The sequence below is a fragment of the Aptenodytes forsteri genome, unplaced genomic scaffold (genome assembly GCF_000699145.1).
Source record: "Aptenodytes forsteri isolate BGI_AS27 unplaced genomic scaffold, ASM69914v1 Scaffold249, whole genome shotgun sequence".
Lineage (NCBI taxonomy): Eukaryota > Metazoa > Chordata > Aves > Sphenisciformes > Spheniscidae > Aptenodytes > Aptenodytes forsteri.
Window position 1 is genome coordinate 2,330,950 of NW_008796188.1, and position 21,725 is coordinate 2,352,674.

The 21,725-nt window shown below is 42.1% G+C and overlaps 1 protein-coding gene across 1 annotated transcript in view; it reads left to right on the top strand.

Moving 5' to 3' along the window:
• Positions 1 to 21,725, top strand: part of TANC2 (tetratricopeptide repeat, ankyrin repeat and coiled-coil containing 2) — a 224,110-nt gene that overhangs the window by 131,285 nt on the left and 71,100 nt on the right. The window contains exons 8-9 of the mRNA XM_009287889.2: positions 3,136 to 3,399; positions 15,203 to 15,328. Coding sequence (XP_009286164.1) covers positions 3,136 to 3,399; positions 15,203 to 15,328 — 390 coding nt within the window. The remainder of the gene's footprint in view (positions 1 to 3,135; positions 3,400 to 15,202; positions 15,329 to 21,725) is intronic.

Sequence of the window (21,725 nt, forward strand, 5' to 3'; positions counted from 1 at the left end):
ACCATATCAGCACAGACCCTGTCCTGGAATACCCTCTGCAGCTCTGGGAAGTTTAGGGTGTGAATATGGCAAACTTGCAAAAATAATGTTATTTTGCAGATTTCTTTCTGGTTGCAGATGTTCATGGGCCCGATCCTATCGGGGACTGACATGAAGTTCTTTCTAACCAAGAAATCTTGGCACTTTCTTTGTGTACGAGCACGACCAACTTTTTACCCCTGAGTATCACCCTGCATCAGCCTTAGTTGGTGCAGATAATGTGAGTTTTCTGAAATTAGATGTTGCTTTCTCAAATTTTGATTGCAAAGTTGTAATTTCTGAGCAGCTCTCTGGGTCACACCGTTGGTAAGCTTTAGCTCCCCAGAAGACGTGCTCTGCATGTCGGTTCATGTTGCTGGCTTGTAGCTAGCCTTACGCTTTTGCTTTTTAAATGAAGTCAAAATTGGTTTGGTTTAAAATAGCTCATAGAAGAGATTAAGTCCATAGAGCAATCGCTTCCAGCCTGTGTAGCAGTACTTATATCATCCAGGGCTGTTCAGAAGGTAAATTAATCCACAGGGAACAATCCTAAATACCTGATTCAATGAAGAGTTTGCACATAAAACAGCTTTAGTGTAAAACAGTGAAAATTATGTTTAAAATTAACACAAATTGACGATTAGAAAAGGGACCAGCAGGATTTATTAGCTCTTTTTTTGTTGTTGCTTCATTTAGAGAAAACTTACTTTGACACGTAGTTATTTTGTTTTTCCTCAGTTTGATGTATTGGAAGATGCCTGATTTCAGCTGCTGATGTGTTTCTACAAAGATTAATTAGACATATACTGAGACAGGTTTTTAAAATTAATGGATTTTAATGGATCAATGGATTATTTTTTTCTGTAAATAGATAATGTAGTATGCCTAGCACTGCAGACCCAGACTTTGAAATGGAGATTTTCCAGAAACCAGTTTAAAACCTATTTCTCAGTATTAAACAATTTGAGGGAGCAAGAGAAGTCTGTGAACATCTGTTTCTTGTTTTTATCTTATTTTCCTATGCTAAAGTGTAAATGTGTTTACCTGACAGCAAACGTAGGTTTAAATGCTAACAAGCAAATACCGGTTCTTAGCAATTGCACGTGTTGGTTTTAAATTTCAAAATATGTTACAAACAACTAAATTTTGGAACACTTGATGAGATCTGAAGATACTGATCCCACTGCATAGACAAGAAACCCAATACTGAGAAATAAAACGACAGAGGTAAAGGTTGATGCTGCACGGAGTTTGGGATGGCTAAAGAACAGGCACAGTAAGATTACGGGCCCTGGGGTTTTTTTAATGATGATTTTGTGACTTTAGATGTAAGCAGTTAATTCTGGTTCCTATTATAACGTCATTTAACATGTATAATTAAGCCGGATTAGTCCTTGGACATTGAAGTTCATGGTTTTGCACTGGGGATAGAGTCCCGCAGTCTGCTTGGCACCTCGGTAAGGAGAGCCGTCCAGAGCCCCTGGCTCTGAGTGTGATCGCTTCCATATTTTGTCAGGTCTATATGGGTATTTCTGAAAATTTAAATCAAATGCCTAATGGTAGGCAGTGAAATTATTCCTGTACTCAACACGTAAACAACTGGCTAAAATATGTAGTTCTCTGCTTCTGGATGCATTTAGGAAAACAAACAAAATAACCCATACCCATTTGCAATTAAACTGCATCCTCCTTTAGGTGCTCTGGCTGGAGCTTCTTTTCTAGGCGGCTTACGCTTAAAACTTGGCAGAGAAAAAGCTTTAGGCTAAAAGCATTTGAGTCTTTGGAGTAATTTACTGTTTGTGTTTATCAATATAAAAATTAATGTGGTGCTGTTTGTTAATGAGGCAGCATCTCCCTTGGTTCAGGAATGGGCTTTTGTGAAGGCGAGAAGGCTGCCCCTGAGGAGTCATTACAGTATGGTTTGCGTTGCAGACAAGAAGCGGTAGATCCACACTGTTGTGTCCAGGGACAGATGACACAGAAATTAGTAGAGAATTTGGACTGGGAAAGGTATTTACCACGGCTAAGTGAAAACGATGGATTTCAGTGGATTTAGCAAGTAGATCTACAAGCACGGGGCTCGTCTGGGGGGTCAGAATATTCAGGGTCGAGTTGTATTTCAGGGTTTTGAAAAGCAGTGGAAATGTGTGTGATTGGGGCGATGAGAGGATAGTGAGCTCTGGTTTGTGATCTCCCTTTTTTTTCTTCTTTTCTTCTTTTTTCTTTTTTTTTTTTCTTTTTGTTTTTTCCCCCTAAGTTAGGGAGTAGGCAAGTTTGACACACTCAGATAAGCCGGTATGGGCGTTGGGACCTTATCTCGATACCTAAGAGGTCTGATTATGACCTTGAACGAATATGTGGGAGACTAAAGATGAAAGGAAAGTCAACAGCCCAAAGGGAGTTACAGCCAGGGGATAACTGCATTAGAATTCGGAAGGGAAAACACCAACGGGGAGAATATGTTAGTGGTGTGGATCAGTATAGTATTGTCACTCCCCAGTGTGTGAAAGTCAATATAGCAACAGTCCTGATCTGAAAAAAGAGATAATGTAAGGGGAAATGTGTGGATTACAGTTAAAGCTTCATAAAAACCTGCTGTCAATCAAATGAGATATTGGGTTCAATTTCTGAACCAAACTAATCAATGAGAGCTGGTTGTTCATGCAAGTCAAGTGGGGGCTTTCTGTGCCTACGGCTTTTCAGTGTCAGACACTGCAAGGTTATAAACTTCTGCAAACATTCCCTGAAAAGGTGGTAACTACGATGCAAATTAAAAGATATGAGGAGCACTGATAATGTTTTTTCCTTAATAATTTCTGCTTTTTCTGGAATTGTGTATTCGAATACAACGCGGCACATAATTTTTAATACTCTTTGTAATTACAAATGGCTTTTAATAGTATGAGCCAAAACGTTATAGCCTAAATGTTATTTTAGAAGTAGTAAGCAGAAACAGCATCATTAAACTAAATTCCATAATCTCTGATTTATGTGAATGTGGAAAATGCGATGAACATAATTTTTTGGCTCTTGCATTGCACAACTCGGCGTAGAGCAGCGTGTGTGCAAGCCATTCTTTCTTTGTTACTCATTTTGTTTATAATTTCTTCCTTCAAGCTACTTTGACAAGTTACTCAGAAAATGTGGAACGCACTAAATATGGAGGGGAGAGCAGTAAAGAACTTGGATCTGGAGGAAACCTGAAACCTTGGCAGTCCCAGAAATCCAGCATGGACTCCTGCTTATATCGCGTGGATGAGAACATGACGGCTTCCACCTACAGCCTGAACAAAATCCCAGAGAGGAACCTGGAGACGGTCTTGTCCCAGTCAGTGCAGTCTATTCCTCTTTACCTTATGCCACGGCCAAATTCAGTAGCAGGTAAGAAATAAACGTTTTTTGCCTTTAGGTCAGATTAAAGTTAAAGCCAGACACAGTACATGCATGTCACAGCCTTTTTCATGTTCTCATTATCCAAAGAAAAATCTCCTTACTGTAGTCATCATCATTAAGCATGACAAAAACTGTCTTTTCATTTGACTTATTGCTTCCAAATGGAAAATTCCCGTGGGGAAAACTGGTTCTGATGATGTTTAATGGTTATTTCAGCAATCTGTGGTCTCTTTTTTACAAAATTGTACGACTGTAAGATTATTGGTGAATACATTAAAAAAAAAAAAATTCTTTGCTATCATTACAAGGCAAATAATCCTGGGTTTAAAGTACCACGTAATTCCAAGGCATCATAGCCATTTCTACTGTTTCAAAGGATTCATTGCAAGTAAAATCAAGTGTCTGATCTTCTCTGAAGATCTTAAGAATTTTGGAGTTAAGAGAATTATGGTACTTTCTCTCTACAGAAGGGTTGCTATGGATCCCATCTCTCTTGGTGGACTTTGCCCTGAACACCTTAGCACACACGTGTGCACGCAGTGATTTGGCTTTTGCAGCATCTGGGATTTGCTAATGACTGAAATTGTTTGGTTTGGCATAACATGAAAATTTTCTTAATTTAATTTCATGTCTGGTGTTTGACAGATTCCTAAACGATGCTGTGACATATCTTATTGATGTCTTTTAACAGTCTGCTAAGTTTCCCCCTGAAGCTGGTAACAGCAGGACAGAAACAAGAGATAGGATTAAAAATATTAAAGCTTTGCTGAAAAGCTGCTTGCTTGGAATTATTCTCCTTTGCTTTGCTGCCCCATATTTTTTTCTTGCTGGGTAACTTCTCTGGAGTTAAACATTCTGTTGAGGTGGTCTGTATGTCTGTCTGTATAGACACATGGAAAAATACAGTCTTTGTCTTTTTCTGGAGTCCCTGCAGGGTTCTCCCGCTGGCTGGCAGCATGAATATTGCTCCAGAAAGTCCGGACTGCACAGAGCCTGGGATATTGTCTGTTAAAACAGCATCTCTTGGCAACTCAGGCTGCATTGCATAACTACATTAGATTTCCTTTTTAATCCCGCTTTGGACAGTCACAGGCCTAAAAGCGATGTAGAAATGAGATTTTATAGATGCTAAAATACGGGTACCCTAAGCATGGAGGTACAACAACACAAGCTACTTATGTCTGAAAGAGTAAAAGCATGGGATTTCAGAATCGAAAGAGGGGATAAGAAAAAAGTGGGAAACTCCTCTTGCATAGCCTTGTTGCTGTAGGTTCATTTCTTATAAATGACACCGTGTAAACACCTTCAAAAGAAAACAGGGCAGGCAAGGTACCATAAATTTAAATACGTGTGTGTGTTGGTTTAACTGACTTTGGAAGTCGTTGGCTTGCTTGATGCATTTAGAGGCAAATACCTTTTCAAGAGAAAACGATCTAGCAAGGTTTGGGAACACCTATTCCTTCTGGCTGGTTTTGTTTTGTGGGGTTTTTGCTGCTTTTCAGTAGTATGTCAGCTAACATAGTTCATATCCCAGGATAAATCGCTGTGGTAGTAACTATGGCCAAGAATACAAGATTTGGCTTATCCTTTTCTCATCAAACGATTACGTGTGATCTCCTATATGGCACCAGAAAATTATGTTTTCTAGGTGATAGATTTGTATGGTTTTTTTCCCCAGGCCGGTTAACCTCATTATCTGCGTACTTGAATGATGGGAGAGGGAAACCAGATGTAGTGTCATGGTTGACTTAAGCCTATCTGCAAAATGTGCCATTGCCCAAAGACTTAATCCTGCGCTGTCTGCCAACTCCACGTTCTTGCACCAGCGCTACACGTTGTGTAGCCATTTGATAAACCAGATTAGTAGACTAATCCCGCTGAAAATTAACCCTCTAGAAAATACGTGTAAAAATTTTGAGCCACATGTTCATTAGTGTGGAGGCAAAGAGTGGCTGGGAGTGGGGCAGAAAGCTGCCTTTCTTTTAGTGGTATTTCGCATTTTAAGGTAATCATGAAACCACAGCTTTGCTAAAACAGACTGTTCTTGTCTTTTTTTCAAATGCAGTTGAATTTATATACAAACGGTCTATTCTTGGGGACCAAAGCACAGTAGCACTTACACCTTGTGGCTTTTTTCTTTTTTTCTTCAGTTTTTTTTAAAGGTTCTCCCTGTATATCTTCCAAAATGGCACAAAAATGTTCTTTCTTATAGCAGGCTTACAAACAGCATCACTGCCGTGTAATGCATCCCTTCACTCACCCTACAGCGTACAATTGGAAGCAGTTCTCCCAACATGTATTGATCTCGTCTTGCACTCTGTTGCATAATATTTCTTCAGAAACAGTTAAAAGCACGTTTTGGGTAAATACTTTCTCTTGAAAAAAAAACACTCACTCTGTTGCATAATATTTCTTCAGAAACAGTTAAAAGCACGTTTTGGGGTAAATACTTTCTCTTGAAAAAAAAACACTGGAGACTTGTGTACCTTAAAATGCCAAAGTGGGATGTGAGATTTGGTAGAGCGCTTCTGGGTCTTGGTAAATCACTGAGATTCATGGGTTACCGTATATGCGATAGGAGTTTTTTAAAAGCCCAGTTGTGGGAGCAGCGAGGGCACGTCTTTCACATCGGCTCAGTGGGAGCACGTACGGTGGGCAATACTGAGTGAGTTACTGCACGGAGTATAAAAGTTGTTAGGCAGTTTTATGGTATTAAGTCAGAAGCAGCTGTGAAGGGCACTGCTGTTTGCCCAGGCAGCAAGCATTGCAAAACAGACTTGGAAGAGAAAGGGGAGCTGTGCTGCAAAAGGGTCGGAGGCAAATTATCCCTCTCGCAGGAGCGGGAGAACTTAAAAGGTCTCCGGGTCACACACAACTGTGGACAACAAATTGCTCACAGCTTGGCTGCAAGGTGAAGTGGTACTCATAAATTAGAAGAAAATTAAGCAAAATGTGAGCATAGTGTCTAAGCACTAATACCGTGTTTGAGGGGGAAAAAACTTAAGGAAGTTCAGGGACCAGAGCTGCCAGTTCTTTTCTCCTAATATAATATCCCACGTTAACAGCTCTCCCTTACACTGAAATGAGTGCCACCACGCCTCAGAGCCAGCCCCCCGTTAAAGGCAGTGGGGGCAGCTCAGGCACTGAGTCCATTCCACCTTCAAATTTCATCAAATCTTTTCAAAGATAAAAATGCAATTCAGCTCCTGAAATTGGTTTCATGCACCATTCGCAGACTGTCTTTATAAATGCAGAGAGGAGCCCAGCCTGGCTCCATATTGTCTTTTTTGTCTTTTGATATAGAAAAAGTATTTTTGATCTCCGTAGGGAATCTTTTAAAGACCTTCTTACTGAGTTAGCATTACTCTTGCACTTTTTTTCTCGCAGGTTGGTGGAGCTAAATATTCTTCCAGCATTTTTTAGTTATGTCTCTCTGGCATTACAAGGTTTTTTTTACAATCTCGAGATTTTTTGATATTTTCTAGATTATAGTATTTCTGCCATTTTACTTATAAAGCCCCTATCAATTAAAAAAGATAAGTGATTCCCTCGATGTATTCCTCTTATCTTTGGAGAGAACACTTGTTGCCACAGCGCAGCCTGAGAAACTTAGATTTTCATCAGCTAAATTGCATAAAACCAGGTGGAATGAAATGGTTGTGTAGCTTTCATCTTGGAAAGTGAAACATATCCCACTCCACCTAGATGCAAGGAACGGTGGCTCTTCGTGGATATTGGCCTCGGTTTCTCGTAGACTCTTGGAGAAGATTTACCTGGATTTACTGAAGATTTTTAAAGTCACGCATTTAGTAGCTTATAATTTTGCCAAAGTTACCCTGTTTGAATTCAGAGTTTTAAGGTCAGATGGCTGAATTTTCTGAAAAGCTTTAGCATAAGTTTTCAGCCACGTTGGACGTGAAAGTAAGGGGAAAATGCAGTGTTTGCTGGAGGTAAGTTCCTGTACTTGCTGCATTTGAGAGACTCCAGCACCTCCAGCTTTGCCACTTGGGCACAGCCGGGTTTCCTTGGTATTATGCTGCTTTTGTTAAAACCCTCTTGAGGCTCCAGATTGGCATAAATTCTTGTAATCTTACTGACTTCAGTGATCTGAGACAACTTCATTGACATGATGATCATATTATTGTGGAAAGAGTAAGGGTACAAAGGGTACAAAGCTAATCTGGAAATCGTCCATGGTTATGGCACTGATAGCAACAGCAAAGTACCAAAAAAGCAATTATAATTTCCTTTTTTGTTGCGTTTATCTGTTCTCCAGTGATTTGGGTGACAGTTTCAGAAAGGTAGTCAGGAGTTGCTAGCAAAATTCTTTCCAAAAAACCCCAAAAGTAAAAAAATAAGTGGTCTTTACTTCTGTGTTGCAGAACTTTTTACCTGTCAGGAGAGATGGTGTGTGCTCTGAAATGAGAGAGGACTGCAATTTTTGAGAGGTTATGATCCAAGAAAAACACCTATAAAAATAATCCCGGTTCTTCCAATAATTCTTTAAAACTCAGTTTTACAGTTCAGCCCCATATGAATCCATTTGCTTTGCTGTTTTATTGTTCCCAGAAACTGAAAGCTTCAACTGCATTTTCTTCCCACCCCATCCCAGGCAAATACGCACAATAATTCATTTTATGTGCTTCAACATTTTTCCTCTAATCATCAGAAGACGCTTGGCATTGGAGTTGGGCATTCAGGTTTTTGAATGAACACAAATTTCTTAGGAACGTTTGCATTTCGTGTACACAATGAACGTCTCATTCTATTTCCATTACCCGTGAAATGAAACATGAAATCTTCTGTTATTTAGACCACATGCATGGTTTATAAGGTCTGTTTAAATGTTAACAGAGAATTAAAATGCCCTTATATAATACCAGCTCCTCTTTTCTTCCTCTTGGAGAATATAAAGTAGCAGCAAATGTATTACTAGTTACTAACTTTAAATTCTTTATCCATTAGAAAAGTATATCTTTGAAGGTGAGGGCAGGATTTGCATAAATGCCTATAAATTATGTCTTTTTGAGAACACAGTGAGCAGTGGTTATCTTGGGGAGCATCCTGAATCCCAGTATCTGGCAGCTGGTCCTCTAAGGGTGTTTCTGGCAGAGAGCTGAGTGTCTGGCAGGCCTGCCTACCTCTGCCTGCACCGCACAAGGGCAAAAGCACAAGCTAATAGTACAAGAAAGGTTATAAAATGTGGCTTGAAAAGCGTGACTTCCAGAAAAGCAAATATCTTTCTCACCTAAGGTCAGAAAAATACGAGGTCAAGCAACGGTATCTGAGCAAGTGATGAAAGATATTGGAAGAAACTGGTCACAAAAATGGGGGTTTTAATGTTGAAATATGTTCGTATTTCCCTCTGTCCCATGGTTTCCCTGGAGGAGTCCAGGAAAGGTCACAGAAACCGGGCGAGAGCGGTGATCCGGTCTGGAGTGACCAACCTGAGAGATGTGAAACCGCAGTAAGACCCATTGAAGACCACACGGGAGGAAGCAGAGCAGAAGCTTTTTAAGAACACCTTTAACTCTGCCTGAGGGAAAGATAATTGATCTTTCAAAATATAAAATATACAAAAAATACTATACAAAAATAGCACAGAGAGAAATACGGTGTTAAACAAAATGCACTGCAACAGGGGGAAAGAAGGCTCTAATGAGATCTGTCGTGGAGCACATGCTTTTCTGCAAGCCCTGCAGTGGTAGCTGCGTCGCAGTGTAACGAAAATTTGCACCTTTCTTCTTTTTTTACTTTCATTATGGGATATGATTAAATGCTGAATTAGATGCAACTCTTCATATGAACTATTCCAAGGAGAGAGAAGAAATGAAGATGCTTCGGATAAACCCCAAAACTTAGTATTGTCCTATTTGTGTTTGACCGTTTCTTGATAACTTAGACTAGCCAAAAATTATGTCATTAAAGCTGAAGCGTATTTATTAATACAGCTGTAAGGAAGCTGAATTTGGGGTACACAGAGTATCTTACCTTGAATGACACAGTCTGATCTGTGCGTCAGTCATGGCAAGCTGAATCCATTGACTCAGATGAGAGCATCTCCCCCAGAAGACCCTGTCTGCAAAGTCCACCCCCTCCCTGGGCTGCCAAATACCAATTTCAAGTCAGATTGTTTTGTGTTTGTAGTTCAAATGTTACATTGAAACTGGATTATCTTCCACTATTTGTTTGCCATTTCCTTGGGAGATTTGTGTCTGCGGTATACAAGTATTATTTTTTGAGGAGGTACTTTTGTTCTCGTGTTTTATCTGCAGTCACTGTGTCTTATTACATAGGATAAGGCTCAGAATTGAGGGGAAGCTTTCAACAGTTTAATATTATATTTTCTAAGATAAATTGATCTTGCATAATTTTTGAAGTACTGAAGCATGTTCTCGGGAAAAATTACTTCTAGTTCCTCTGGCCTTAGATCTCTTTAATTATTCCTCAGTTCTAAATCAGGAAGATAAATCTCAGCTCATCAGCCTGAGAAATGGCAGGATAGTTGTACTGACAATTGCAAAAATAATCCGTGGCAAAATGTGAAATGGATCTGGCAGCTCACGCTGACTGCAGTTCATCATGTGCAATTCTCCTCGGTTGCGGCTGTAGATGATGATGATGATGAAGATGGGAAGAGAGCCTGGCTTTGGGCTGCTGAGGAATAACTCTTCGCTTCTTGTAGGACCAACAATAAATCGGGCTGCTGGCCATCGTCATGCTCTTCTCTGGCAGTGCACAAAGTCCACCCCTGCAACTCATCTGGGATTGCAGCTGGCTTCTCATTTCACAGACAGGACAGAGGTTGAAATGCAAACTCTTTAAATAAATAAAAGAAAAATAAAAAATGCCGGCAAGATTGCAGTTCTCCCCAGGAAATGAAACAATTTTTCTTCCAGGAGGCTGCATGTGTATTATAGGGACTCGAAAAATACTCGGTTGTTGTTTGCTTCAGAAACTCCTTTCTGCCTGTTGTACAGTAATTAGCGTCATCAAGCAGCCGTCGGAACAGCCAGATCGTCGTGCCTTTGCCGTTTGCTGTTTTGGAGCAAGCCGAGTTGATGCTCCTGATGTGTAATAAAAGACCGACTGCCGTGTCTCTGTAGAGCTGAGTTACTGGATGAGTGTGAAGAACAGCTCTCAGGCCTCATTCCTGTCTTCTCACCAAAATCCACATCCTGGAAGATCAATGCAATTTGGAAAGATTGTTCAGCCCTTTGCATTAGAAAAGCTTTTTAATTACACAACTCAACAAGTGCTGGCAAAATTGTGTTCCTCAGAAACTATCATGAGTCCCAACATTGCTAATCCTCCTTTAGCTGCTAGCTGATGTGGACACAGTCTAGAAACCAGTTTCTAAGAATGTCTCCAAAGTCTGGCTCTGCATTAACAGCTGTGGTCACCAGTTGTCCATCATTTAGGCTCCAGAAATCTTGGCTTCATGTTGAGAACCGTTCCCTGCATCGTAAGTAGGAAAATCCTGCAGCCTGCAAGCAGGCGGCAAGGAGAAGATAGGACTGATGTGTATGAGGCACTCGGCTCTTTATCTATTAACTGTGGCTTTTGTGTAAGAGATGAAATATCACAGAACTCCATTCATCTGAAGCTATTCTAGAAGTGGGTTTTGAGGACTTAAAAAGGAGGAAAAAAAAGACCAACAACAAAACCCCCTTAAAGGCAGCCTTCTTGGAAGAAAAAACAAGAACTGCCAATATTGCAACGTAAGAAATATATCCATGCTGGTTTTTAGCCTCTGTTTTAAAGAAAGTGATGTGTCAAGCGGGAGATGCCATGCTTGGTTAGACCAGCTGATAGAGTTTGAAAAACTGGGCTTGAAAACCTGGGCATACTCTCCCAGCGAGTCTCTTCATCAAGTTTTTTTCCACAAAGTTTTAAATTAACACGATTAGTACTGATTTAAGAAAACTACACGCTAGGTGCGGAGCTGCCACTAGTTGATGCTTCTGAAACAATCAAGTCGTGTGTTTTGTGAGTCAAATATAGTTTAGGCGGCACAGGTGGTGTATGGCACATGATCTATGCCTCTTAAGAATAACAATTTGGTATTTAAAATCCTGTGCAATTAGCAGGAGGCTCTCTGCCCTGGAGTATTGCAGGTCTTGCTTCTTGGGCATGCAGCATGTTTATAGCGCAGTATTTTCTCGGTGTGGGCAAGATTGGCTTGTATGAGGGTGTTTTCCTGGAGACTGAAGAAATAAAAAAATCTGCTAATAATCATATTGTAAAACTGATTCTTTATTCAAGGACTAATGTGAATTTTTTTTTTAAAAAGTTATTTTAGTTTTTTGTTGATGAGTAATTGGAGAGGAAGTAATTTTTGGTTTTAACTGTTGTTATATAAATTGGAAAAAGGAGCTTTTATCAGTTTGTTGCTACATTGAATGATCTTGTATAAAGAAATGAAATTACCAGCAAGATTAACGTTTCTGGTCATCCTCGATGGCTCTGTATGTGCTTGATAGAATTAAAATGGGACGGGAGCAAGACTGAATATGGAATTTAGAGGGAGGAAATGTCCTTCACCAGCTGACAGATATGTATAGAGAGATACATATATACACACACACTCTCCTATACATATATATGTATATATATTTAGTGATGGAGCATACGCACAGTTGTGCTCTGCTGTGGGTGCTCGGTTCTGCTTGCAGCAAGTCCAATATGGAGAGTTTTGTTTTCTTCCCTTTTTTTTCAGAGAAGCAGGAGCAGCTTCAACAGGGTGACTTGAACTGAGGATATTTCACAGAATTCAGTAAAGAAAAAGTGTGGTGTCTTCACAAAGAAACAGTAGTTCTTTCAGCCAGCAAGTTTGTTTATTGTATGCAACGAAGCCTTGGCGCAGCAAAACTGCTGAGCTCTGTGTAACGCATTAATAACTCCCATTCAAGGGTAGAAGATATGCCTGGAAAGGATGATAATCCTTATCCTCATTTAATGGTCTGCATAGCTTACTGCAGTGTCATTTACAAATATAAAAGAAAAGCATTCAGACTTCAGTTTTAAAAATTTATTTTTTTTAAAAAAGGGGATCCCCTTTGCCTGAATATTCCTTTGCTAAACTCTCCCAGGATCAATTAGGGCAGTTTCTGGTGTGGTTTTTCACTATATCCTGAATGCACTAGCCAGTGCTAGGCAGTCCTGGCTGGCTGCTTTTTATCTTGTTGCCTGGCAATCAACTGAAGTGAAAAGGGATTTTTTTATTTAGCAAGAACGGTCCTACTTTTCATGAGAAGGTCAGCAGCCACATGTCTGAGTGCATCAAATATATAGGCGTGCTCCAGCTGACGCTGGCATGGCCGGCACGGACGGTGGGATGAAGGCTGAAGGCAGGACTGACCTGCCTGACGCGGTACCAGGCTCCTGGGCAAGCTTGTGGTTTGTATCCCTGGACCCCCAGGATACTTTGGGTCTGCCTGTGGTTGCTGCAGTAACACCCGCTCTTCCACTGCAGATCCTCCGGCTCAGTTACGCTGCAAAAAGTGGACATAAATTGCACACGTTTTTATGCAAAAGGCACATTTCATTGGCCTGTGCCACCGTAGCGTAAGTGAAACCTGAAGCTGAATGCTGGAGATGCTGTGAGCAAGCTGCCGTGGGTTTAGTGCTTACAGACAATAACTTGCATCCACGCTAAAGGCACATCCTTCTAATTGCAGCATTTCAGCTCTAATCTGCTCCTTCACAATGAACATCTAATCAACTTTACAAGAGTAGAAGAGCATGAAGGACTTCTAAAAACAGACTTTGATGGTTTTATCTCCTCTCTTTTCTCGCTCCCATTGTTTACCTTTTGTCCTCTCTCTGTCTCTCTCTTATTCTTTTTCTTAAAACTGACATACAGAGTTCAGGCAATTTTAAGAACAGCATTAAAAATTGCTGCCAAATTTAAGCCCTTTCTCCCCACCCCTTGTTACAGTCTCTGAATCTTGCTTAGTTTTTGACTGCAACAAGATCTTGTAAAGATTTTTACATGGTCATTAGGCATTGTAGGAAAAAATGTTTCTCTTAGTTTTGAAATTTTCTGCCTTTCAGTTTTGTTGAATTCTTACATCTTGTGTTGCGTGCAAAGGAGGAAGGATGCAAAGTCCAGTGCTGTGAGCTACTCTAGAGAGCTATATCAAAATATGTACTCATTTCACAGCGAAGAATTAATGTCAGCTTCACAGGCAGTCTTTGAAGAAGTCATTTAATTAATTAGTTCAATTTAAAATAATAATCTTGTTACAGTAATGGACCAAAAACTGAAGAAAAAAAAGCAGTATCAGATACAGAGTACTGAGCACCCGAATATTGAGCAGTGTGATTTCCGTTGGTAAATGTTTACCGTTTTTTGGAAATGGTTGTCAGAACAAGAACAGAGCTGGTGATCTGCAAAGACTATTTTTTAAGTTTTCTGTATATAATTGGGAAGCTTATTTCATGCAGTGGATTTTTCAGTCCTTTGTTTTATAATATCCTGTAAATTATTTGACTGAAAAGGGTTCTGACGTGGCAGAATGGTGGGTAAATTCAGATGCAAGTGGCCCAAATTTGTTTTGTTTAAACCACATTTTCTCCTATCTTCCAATCATCACCAATAAAAAAAAATTGATTGATGCAGCTTTGTGGCCAGTGTTAACTCAAGTCATTCCCCTCTGATACGGTCCGGAGGCTTTTCCCACCGAACCGTGCAGCACCCATCATGAAACTCGATTTTAAAAATGGTTGTCATCATCGGGCAGCTGTGGGAAAAGCGTTGCTTAAAAACTGATCGCTGAAATGATCGCTGTAAATGTCACATCTTGGTAGGGAGTGCCGCACGTGAGGTGATGCTTGAGGCCATGGGGTTTGGAGAGAAATACCTTTAAAACCAGGCTGGTTGTACCCTTCGTGCTTCTTCCTGTTTGCTGTATTTTCCCGTAATGCCTTGGGGATCGCTGCTCGTAGCTCTGCCCTGCAGAAGTAGCCCGCTCATCTGGAGGTGTGCGCTCGGCTCGTGGTGGGACGATCCATGTGCTTCCGTTGAAAAATGGAATAAAAAATAACTTGCACTGTATTATCTGCCAGTTTCTGAGAGAGAGAGAGAAAGTTTCTAGCTGCAGTTTCTGTTCCAGCCATGCTTATTCCTGTAATGATGGCACTTTCCGCAGAGACGGATAAATTATTCCTATTTAATCTAGCATTGTAAAGAAAACTAAATTCTCCCATGATCAAGTAACATTGAAATAGTAAAGTTATCTTCTTTAGTTCAGATAACATTTTTCTCATTTATTCGTGTATTTTTGCTGGTCTGTTGAAAGTTTAATTTTTCTGCCCCTAATTCTGGCTTTATGAACAGGTAAATGTTAATATCCAAACTAAGTAGCTCTAAAATAATTGAAGAGGAGATTGTAGGCTTCAGCATAAAATGCACTGTTGAGTTGTCTGTTACGTAGTAGGAAACGCCGCCTGCCTCTGTCAAGCTTTGCACACACGTGATTGAGTAAGTTTTGTGATTGGGAGAACTTAGATCGCATATAAGAGACTCCGTGTCTCCATTTTCCATGTGTCTTTTTTATTTGTGAACATCAGCAGGAGACGAAACCAGAGCAAATACCGATGTGGCATGAGAAAAAGTTACCAAAACACTTCTTTACTCCTTGCTGGGGGAAATTAGACTTGGTTCGTCTCAGCTGTGTTGACTCAATGTTACAACTCTGTGTGTTTTCCTTAAAAAAGGAAAAAGACATTAACCAGAAATTAGATCTGAAAGCCAGGTGTGATGTAGTTGTTCGCTTTCTCATGGCAGCCACCAGCTCAGCCCACTTAGAAGATCTCGCTTACCTGGATGAGCAGAGGCACACTCCCCTGCGGACCTCCCTCCGAATGCCGCGGCAGAGCATGGCCGGCGCCCGCACGCAGCAGGACCTGCGAGGTAGGAGCACGCTGGAGGCTTCGGGGCCTTGGATTTCACAGGGGTCTCTGGGGTGGGAGCTTGTACGGCATCTGCTTCGTCCATGTCCCCATGAAAACGCTGGAGCAGGACTGGTTTATGTACAGGTATTAAGCGCTGCCTCTCCGTGAGGATGTGAACCAGTCTCCTTTATTTGCAGCGTCCTTCTCGGTGGCATGGCCAAATCGGAGGGGAAAGAAAATAAATGAAGTAATGAACTAAGTATTCCTGCCTTCTGTCTGATGGTAGCTGGCCAGATGCTGCCTTGCTGCTCCTAAAACAGTGCCGTGATCAGTGAAGTGCTGTCGGTGTAACATTTTGGGATTGCTTTTCTGGGCTGACTTAAACGTCCAGTTTGCCAAATAAACACTGTATGTAGCCATGGTATAAAGATGCATCCCCCATCGCAGTCCTGCAGACACTGATGTTAAAGAGGTTCCTCCCCCGGCTTTCTGTAATTGTGCTGTTTGGAAGAGCGTGCGCTTTAACATGTTGGAGCTTCGAACTCTTGTTTCAGATGGATTATAGAGAAATTGTATTGTTAAATTGGCCCGAAGTCTGAGCGGCCTCATTTTTCAGGAGCACGAGTACAAATTGGCAAATTGTGCATTGAAAACAGCATGCTGCTCTGCGCCCCGAGGCGGGGTGATGGCCATCTCCTCCACACATGTCCGGCTTGCCGAGAGCGCTGCCCCCCTGGAGCCCAGCAGCCAGGTCCACAGCGATGGCGCGGGCTGCGTGTGCCTACGGACAGCCCAGGTCTGAACCTGCACCCCCTGGCTCAGGAGCATTGCCCTATACATCCACCCCTATATCACATAGGGATATTCCTGCAAAAGATCCCCAAATTCCTCTCCCTGATTGCTCCCCTAGCAGCCCTCTGTCAGTCTCTGAGCACTGCATGGCTAATGCTTTGATAGTTTCTAAAAAATGAGAAATTTTGATGGGCTGCTGTCTTTTTCAAACAAAAGCAAAGCATTATGGCCCCTGCTTCGCAGTTTGCAGTGTACCAGTAGGGAAGGAGCCAAGCGCAGTGTATGGAACCACCATCCCGACGCGTCCCTCTTACGGACGCTCACAATGCCGGTATTCAGGCAGCGCTTTGACTTCTGAAAGGCCTTTTGAGAGGGGAATTTCTGTGATTCTTCCTGGCAAATTCCACAAAAAAGTCGTTAGCAATGAGAAGAGGAGCCAGGGCTGACATTTTAGTATTTTGTTTATTTCCAGGCAACTCCAGCTAGATTCACCCCATGTCCTTGGGGTTTCAGCCCACCTTACAACTTCCATCCCCCTTTTAATCTGAGCATGGTCTTTGGCTGCATCTTCAAGCGATTACCGTGACAGCCCTGCATCTGCAGCAGATCACCAGGTTAATGCTTCGTCCCCATCATTTGTCATTGCGCAGATGAATCAATGGCCGAGAAAGCTCATTTGGGGTTTTTTCTGGTTGTTGCTGTGCCATGAGACTAGTTTGTTCTCCCCTGTTCATAGGGAGAAGGGGGTTCTGTTGGTGGTACGTTGAACCTTCTTTTCTCTGGGGTGTTTTTGAGCAAGCGCCCACCATCCTCAGGTAAGGAAATCAGGAGCTGGAGGGTGGCAGGTTGGGTTTTCGCTCGGCACGGCAAGCACGACCTGTTACAGTGTGGTTGGGATTTCTACCAAATACACGAGCCCCCGGCTGGAAGAAAAAAGTGGGTTTGTGTCACTTTGGATCGCAGTCTGTAATGAAATGATATTGGCTGGTGAGGCAGTTATAAAAATGTATTAGCAGGCAGTAAGTGAAGAAAGCAAAGTTTGACAGACAAAATTTCCATATGTTTGAACAGAGTAGCTTGCCAAGGCTTCGTAATTTGCAGTGATTGCATCCAAAACATTAAACTTTATTGTAGGAACAGAATCAAATTGTTTTCCAGACACACTTTTAAAAACCATGTAGCAGTACATATTTTCTTCCTTCTTTTTGTTCTTTTTTTTTTTTCTCTCTTTTGTGAAGGTTGCATGAGAATAGCAGCAGTGTTTCAGTTTTTTGGAGTTTGCTGCTGATCCTAGTTGAGGTGCCATGCTATTTTTAAAACGCGAGGGAGTAGAGGAGGATGTGAAAAACCCAAACCACCACTATTTGGAAACATTTTCATTTCATTGAATATGTGAGGGGTTTTTTTTCCCCCAAAATACTACATGTTCCAGATATTACTGTGAAATTGCATCGATCTGGGCTGTTATAATCACCAACTCTTTGTTCCAACTGGAAATCCTAAACTTGGTTTTAACTTTAATATCTCTAGTCTTGGCACTGGGCTGAAATAGCGAAGCAATTCCTGGCCCTGTATCAGGGGAACACGTTACAGCCCGCTGATTTGTTCCCAGTGTTCAAGAATCCCAGTGCAGGGAAACTAAATGGGAGACCATCCCTGCTATTTTTTGTTAAATCAGTTATTTTAACCAGGGGAGTAATTTAGCAATCCCGACGGCTAAGAGCATGACGAGTATTCGTACCAGCAGCAGGTTTTTAATAGGATGGTGAACGCAGTTTTTGCTTTTACTGTTTTCAGCCGGCGGGATTTGAAGCTGTTCAGGGTTGCTGTACCCCAAGGTACAAGATGATGGCTGTGATGAGCAGGAGCCAGATGGCGACCAAATTATGTGGTATTAGAACACCCTGACTGTTGCCATCATGATTTTTTTTTCTCCAAAAAGCAAATGTCAGCGCTGATGCAGGGTGTGAAGAACCGTGGTGTTCAGGTGAGGTTTGGAGTGGAGGAGAAGATGGCTCAGACTCCACCAATATATTGTCTACCAATATAAGCAATACGGCAGTAGCATGTTTTCCTTAAGCTGTCTACATTTTCTGGGTTTTTTTTTTTCCTCATGGTATGTGTTTAATACTGTCACCTTTTGGGTAAGACAGTGTCACGCACTTGTTAAAAAGGCCAAAAAACAGTTTAGCCTTCTTAGGCACACGGTCTGTGAAAAATAGGCACTGGTTTCATCCTGACGGATGTATACGTTTAAGATGACACTTGAAAGAAGTTGCAATCTAAAGCAAGTAAAGGAAATGAACTCAGACATTTGGCTAATTTATGGGTTCTTACTTAACGAAGGACACAGCAGATGCTGATTGATACTGTGTTATTCAGAACGGCACTTCACTGTAGTAAATATTAAAGCGCTTCTCACCTGGGCTTTCTCTCAACATACTGGCAATATCCAGGCTATGCAGCTTAGCCCTGTAAGGGCTTGCTTTGGACAGCAAGATGTATCTTCCACCGGGAGATACTAAAATGGCAACAAAATGCGTGGAGAACAAAATGTAAAACAGCTAAGGAGCTGTGGATCCTGACTGCCCACGTAGCTAAGAAAAAAAAATCCTGTTTGAAGAGAGGGGACTCAGTAAAACAAATGATTTCTGAACAGGCATTTTAGACTCCAACAACTAAAATAACTAAAAATTCACTTTGGGTAGCAGAGGGTGACCTGTGTGGTAAAGCGGGATGGGCCTTTCTCTGACTTTGCTCCTGCTCGTTTTCAGCCCAATGGCTTTTTTTGCATCGTGCACATAATACAGCCAGCTTTGGTTTGATTTAATTGAAGTTTTCAGCCACAAAAGGAGCCAGGATGGGTATGGTAGGCAGTGTTTCACCTTGGGATTTGAATTTATTGCTTGGGCTCTACAGAATTTTGCACAGTATTTCATCAACTCTCATGAAAATTTTACACTACCAGACCTCGTTCTGTCCCACTCCATGCACTAATTTCCAGGAAAAGTATGGGTTTAATTTATACTAAGATATTATCAGAAGTTCTGGGTATTTCTGTGGGTCTCTGGCTTAAGTTCTATAAAATGCTTCATTAAAAAGGAATATAAAACTCAGCAAGTGTTTGACAAATTTTCAAGGATGGGAAGGCAGCTTATTCGCATACTTTGATTTTTCACAAGTACTAAAGTCAAGTTGCTAATAGGGTTCATCCAAAACGTGTGCGCACATCCTCACCCGATACTTCTGAACCTTCTTACCCGCTTTTTTGGAGCCCTTTCCATTAGCTTATCCTTTAATTAATTTCTGCCCCAAATGCTGACGCTCTAGTGCAGCCTTCCTTCTCCCTGATTCTCCTTTCCTTGTGATGTGGGGTATTTTTTCAACTCTTTGAAAAGAGTTGATAAACCTCCCCAGGGCTCCGGGGTCTTCCCCCAGGTTTGTGCCTTGCCCTCCTGTGCCTGGGGACCGCTGGCTGCTGCTGAGGGTTGTAAAATAAATAGTAACAGGGGAGGATTTTTGGTGTGGTTCAGCAGACAGTATCGGGAGTTAATGAGGATTTGGCACATGGCTTGCAATTAGTCAATGGCAGTCTTAAATTATTCATAAACGTTTTCGACAGTCCACCTAGGAAAACGTAGACGCTGCATTTGTCTTCAAAACGTGGTGTGGTGAAATAAAATGTCTTCTGCTGGCACGTGGAGGTGACTTTGGTGGCTGGTGAGACAAAAAGCGTCTTCTCGGCACTCACGTCCAAACCAATGTGGCAGTAAGTGTTTTCTTAATGGCGAGATGCTTACCAGCATCCCCTGCCCTCCAGGAGCCCTGAGATTACGAAGCCTGAGGTTGTGAAATGGCTTGTCAGGAGAAGAAGTTTGCTCCGCTGTGGTCAGCGACCGGTGGTGTTGGAAGGTCTGGAGGGGCAGAGGTTTGTAATAAATAGTAACAGGGGAGGATTTTTGGTGTGGTTCAGCAGACAGTATCGGGAGTTAATGAGGATTTGGCACATGGCTTGCAATTAGTCAATGGCAGTCTTAAATTATTCATAAACGTTTTCGACAGTCCACCTAGGAAAACGTAGATGCTGCATTTGTCTTCAAAACGTGGTGTGGTGAAATAAAATGTCTTCTGCTGGCACGTGGAGGTGACTTTGGTGGCTGGTGAGACAAAAAGCGTCTTCTCGGCACTCACGTCCAAACCAATGTGGCAGTAAGTGTTTTCTTAATGGCGAGATGCTTACCAGCATCCCCTGCCCTCCAGGAGCCCTGAGATTACGAAGCCTGAGGTTGTGAAATGGCTTGTCAGGAGAAGAAGTTTGCTCCGCTGTGGTCAGCGACCGGTGGTGTTGGAAGGTCTGGAGGGGCAGGAAGGTTGAATATAGGTAGATAAGCGGGTGTGTCTCTTCTCGGGGGTTTTGTTAAGCCTTTTTTAGGACAGGATATGCTATTCCCAGGTGACAACCAAGATGTGTATATTCTTGTTCACTTGGATAAAGACCAATCTTTAGGAGATCCTTTGTCTCTTTGGGGTGTTGTGGTCAAAGGTGTAGGCGTCACATAGCCTCAAAGCCATTTGCACCTCTGAAAAGAATCCAAGATTTGAGTCCAGGTCTCCACCATGTAAAGCAGGAGCATTGGATCCTATAGCTTTTATATTTAATGAGTCTTGTCTCTGCATTAAGCCCTGAGACCATTTGGTACCTGTTAGACTTCTGGCTTTCAGAAGAGTATTATTGTACATTTTCACTCACTAACAGGACATATCACGTATATACATGCACGCACAAGTAAAGCAAAGCTGTAGCTTATCAAGCACAAATCTCAGCTTGATGTTTTCCAAATGGAGTCTCTCTTTTTTTTATTTTCTATATATAGTATTGGTGGCATAATACAAACAAAAAATTTCCCTCATCAAATGCACTGCTGGAACGCTTAATTTGCATCAGTCGGACCACTACAGCTGGTTATCTCTGCCACGTCCATGTGCTGTTGCTTGTGCGATGTGCCATCCTCTGGTGGGAAGCCCATCAGCCCTGCTGACGCCGAGAGCCAGGCTGGTGCTGCCGCAGCCAGGAGCTGTGATGGGGATGTGGGGACGCACGGCCCCAGGGCTGCCTCGGCACTGCCGGCTGCAGCAGCCCCGCTGCCTCGTCCCCTCCCACTGCCAGCGATTTTGCTTCTCCAGCATCTTCCCGTGCCAGTACATCCCGCTGCGCTCGCGTGACAGACCCCAGCAAGGGGAATCAAACGAGCTGCTTGTGAGCTCATGCAATTCAAAAGCCATCTCCACCCTAGGATAAATTTAAAGCACATTCATCATTTTCAAGTGGGAATAAAAATACTGCTCCTGTCTGCAGCATTTTCTGTATCAGTTTAAAAAAAAAAAAAGGAAATTCAAAATCCCTAACATTTTTAAATACAAGCTATTTTCCTTAGGCATATCTGGTGTAACATTAAATCCCAGCCCCTTTATCAGCTCTGGATCAGGATCCCTGGTCAGGCCTGCGAAGGATTTCAAGGTGACTTGAGCCGCGGGCATCGGTTCAGCGGTCCCCCGGGGAGGGGCCCAGTGCCGTGCCGGAGTCGGGGCACAGGGATGGGACAGGGCGGTGCTGGGGCAGAGGT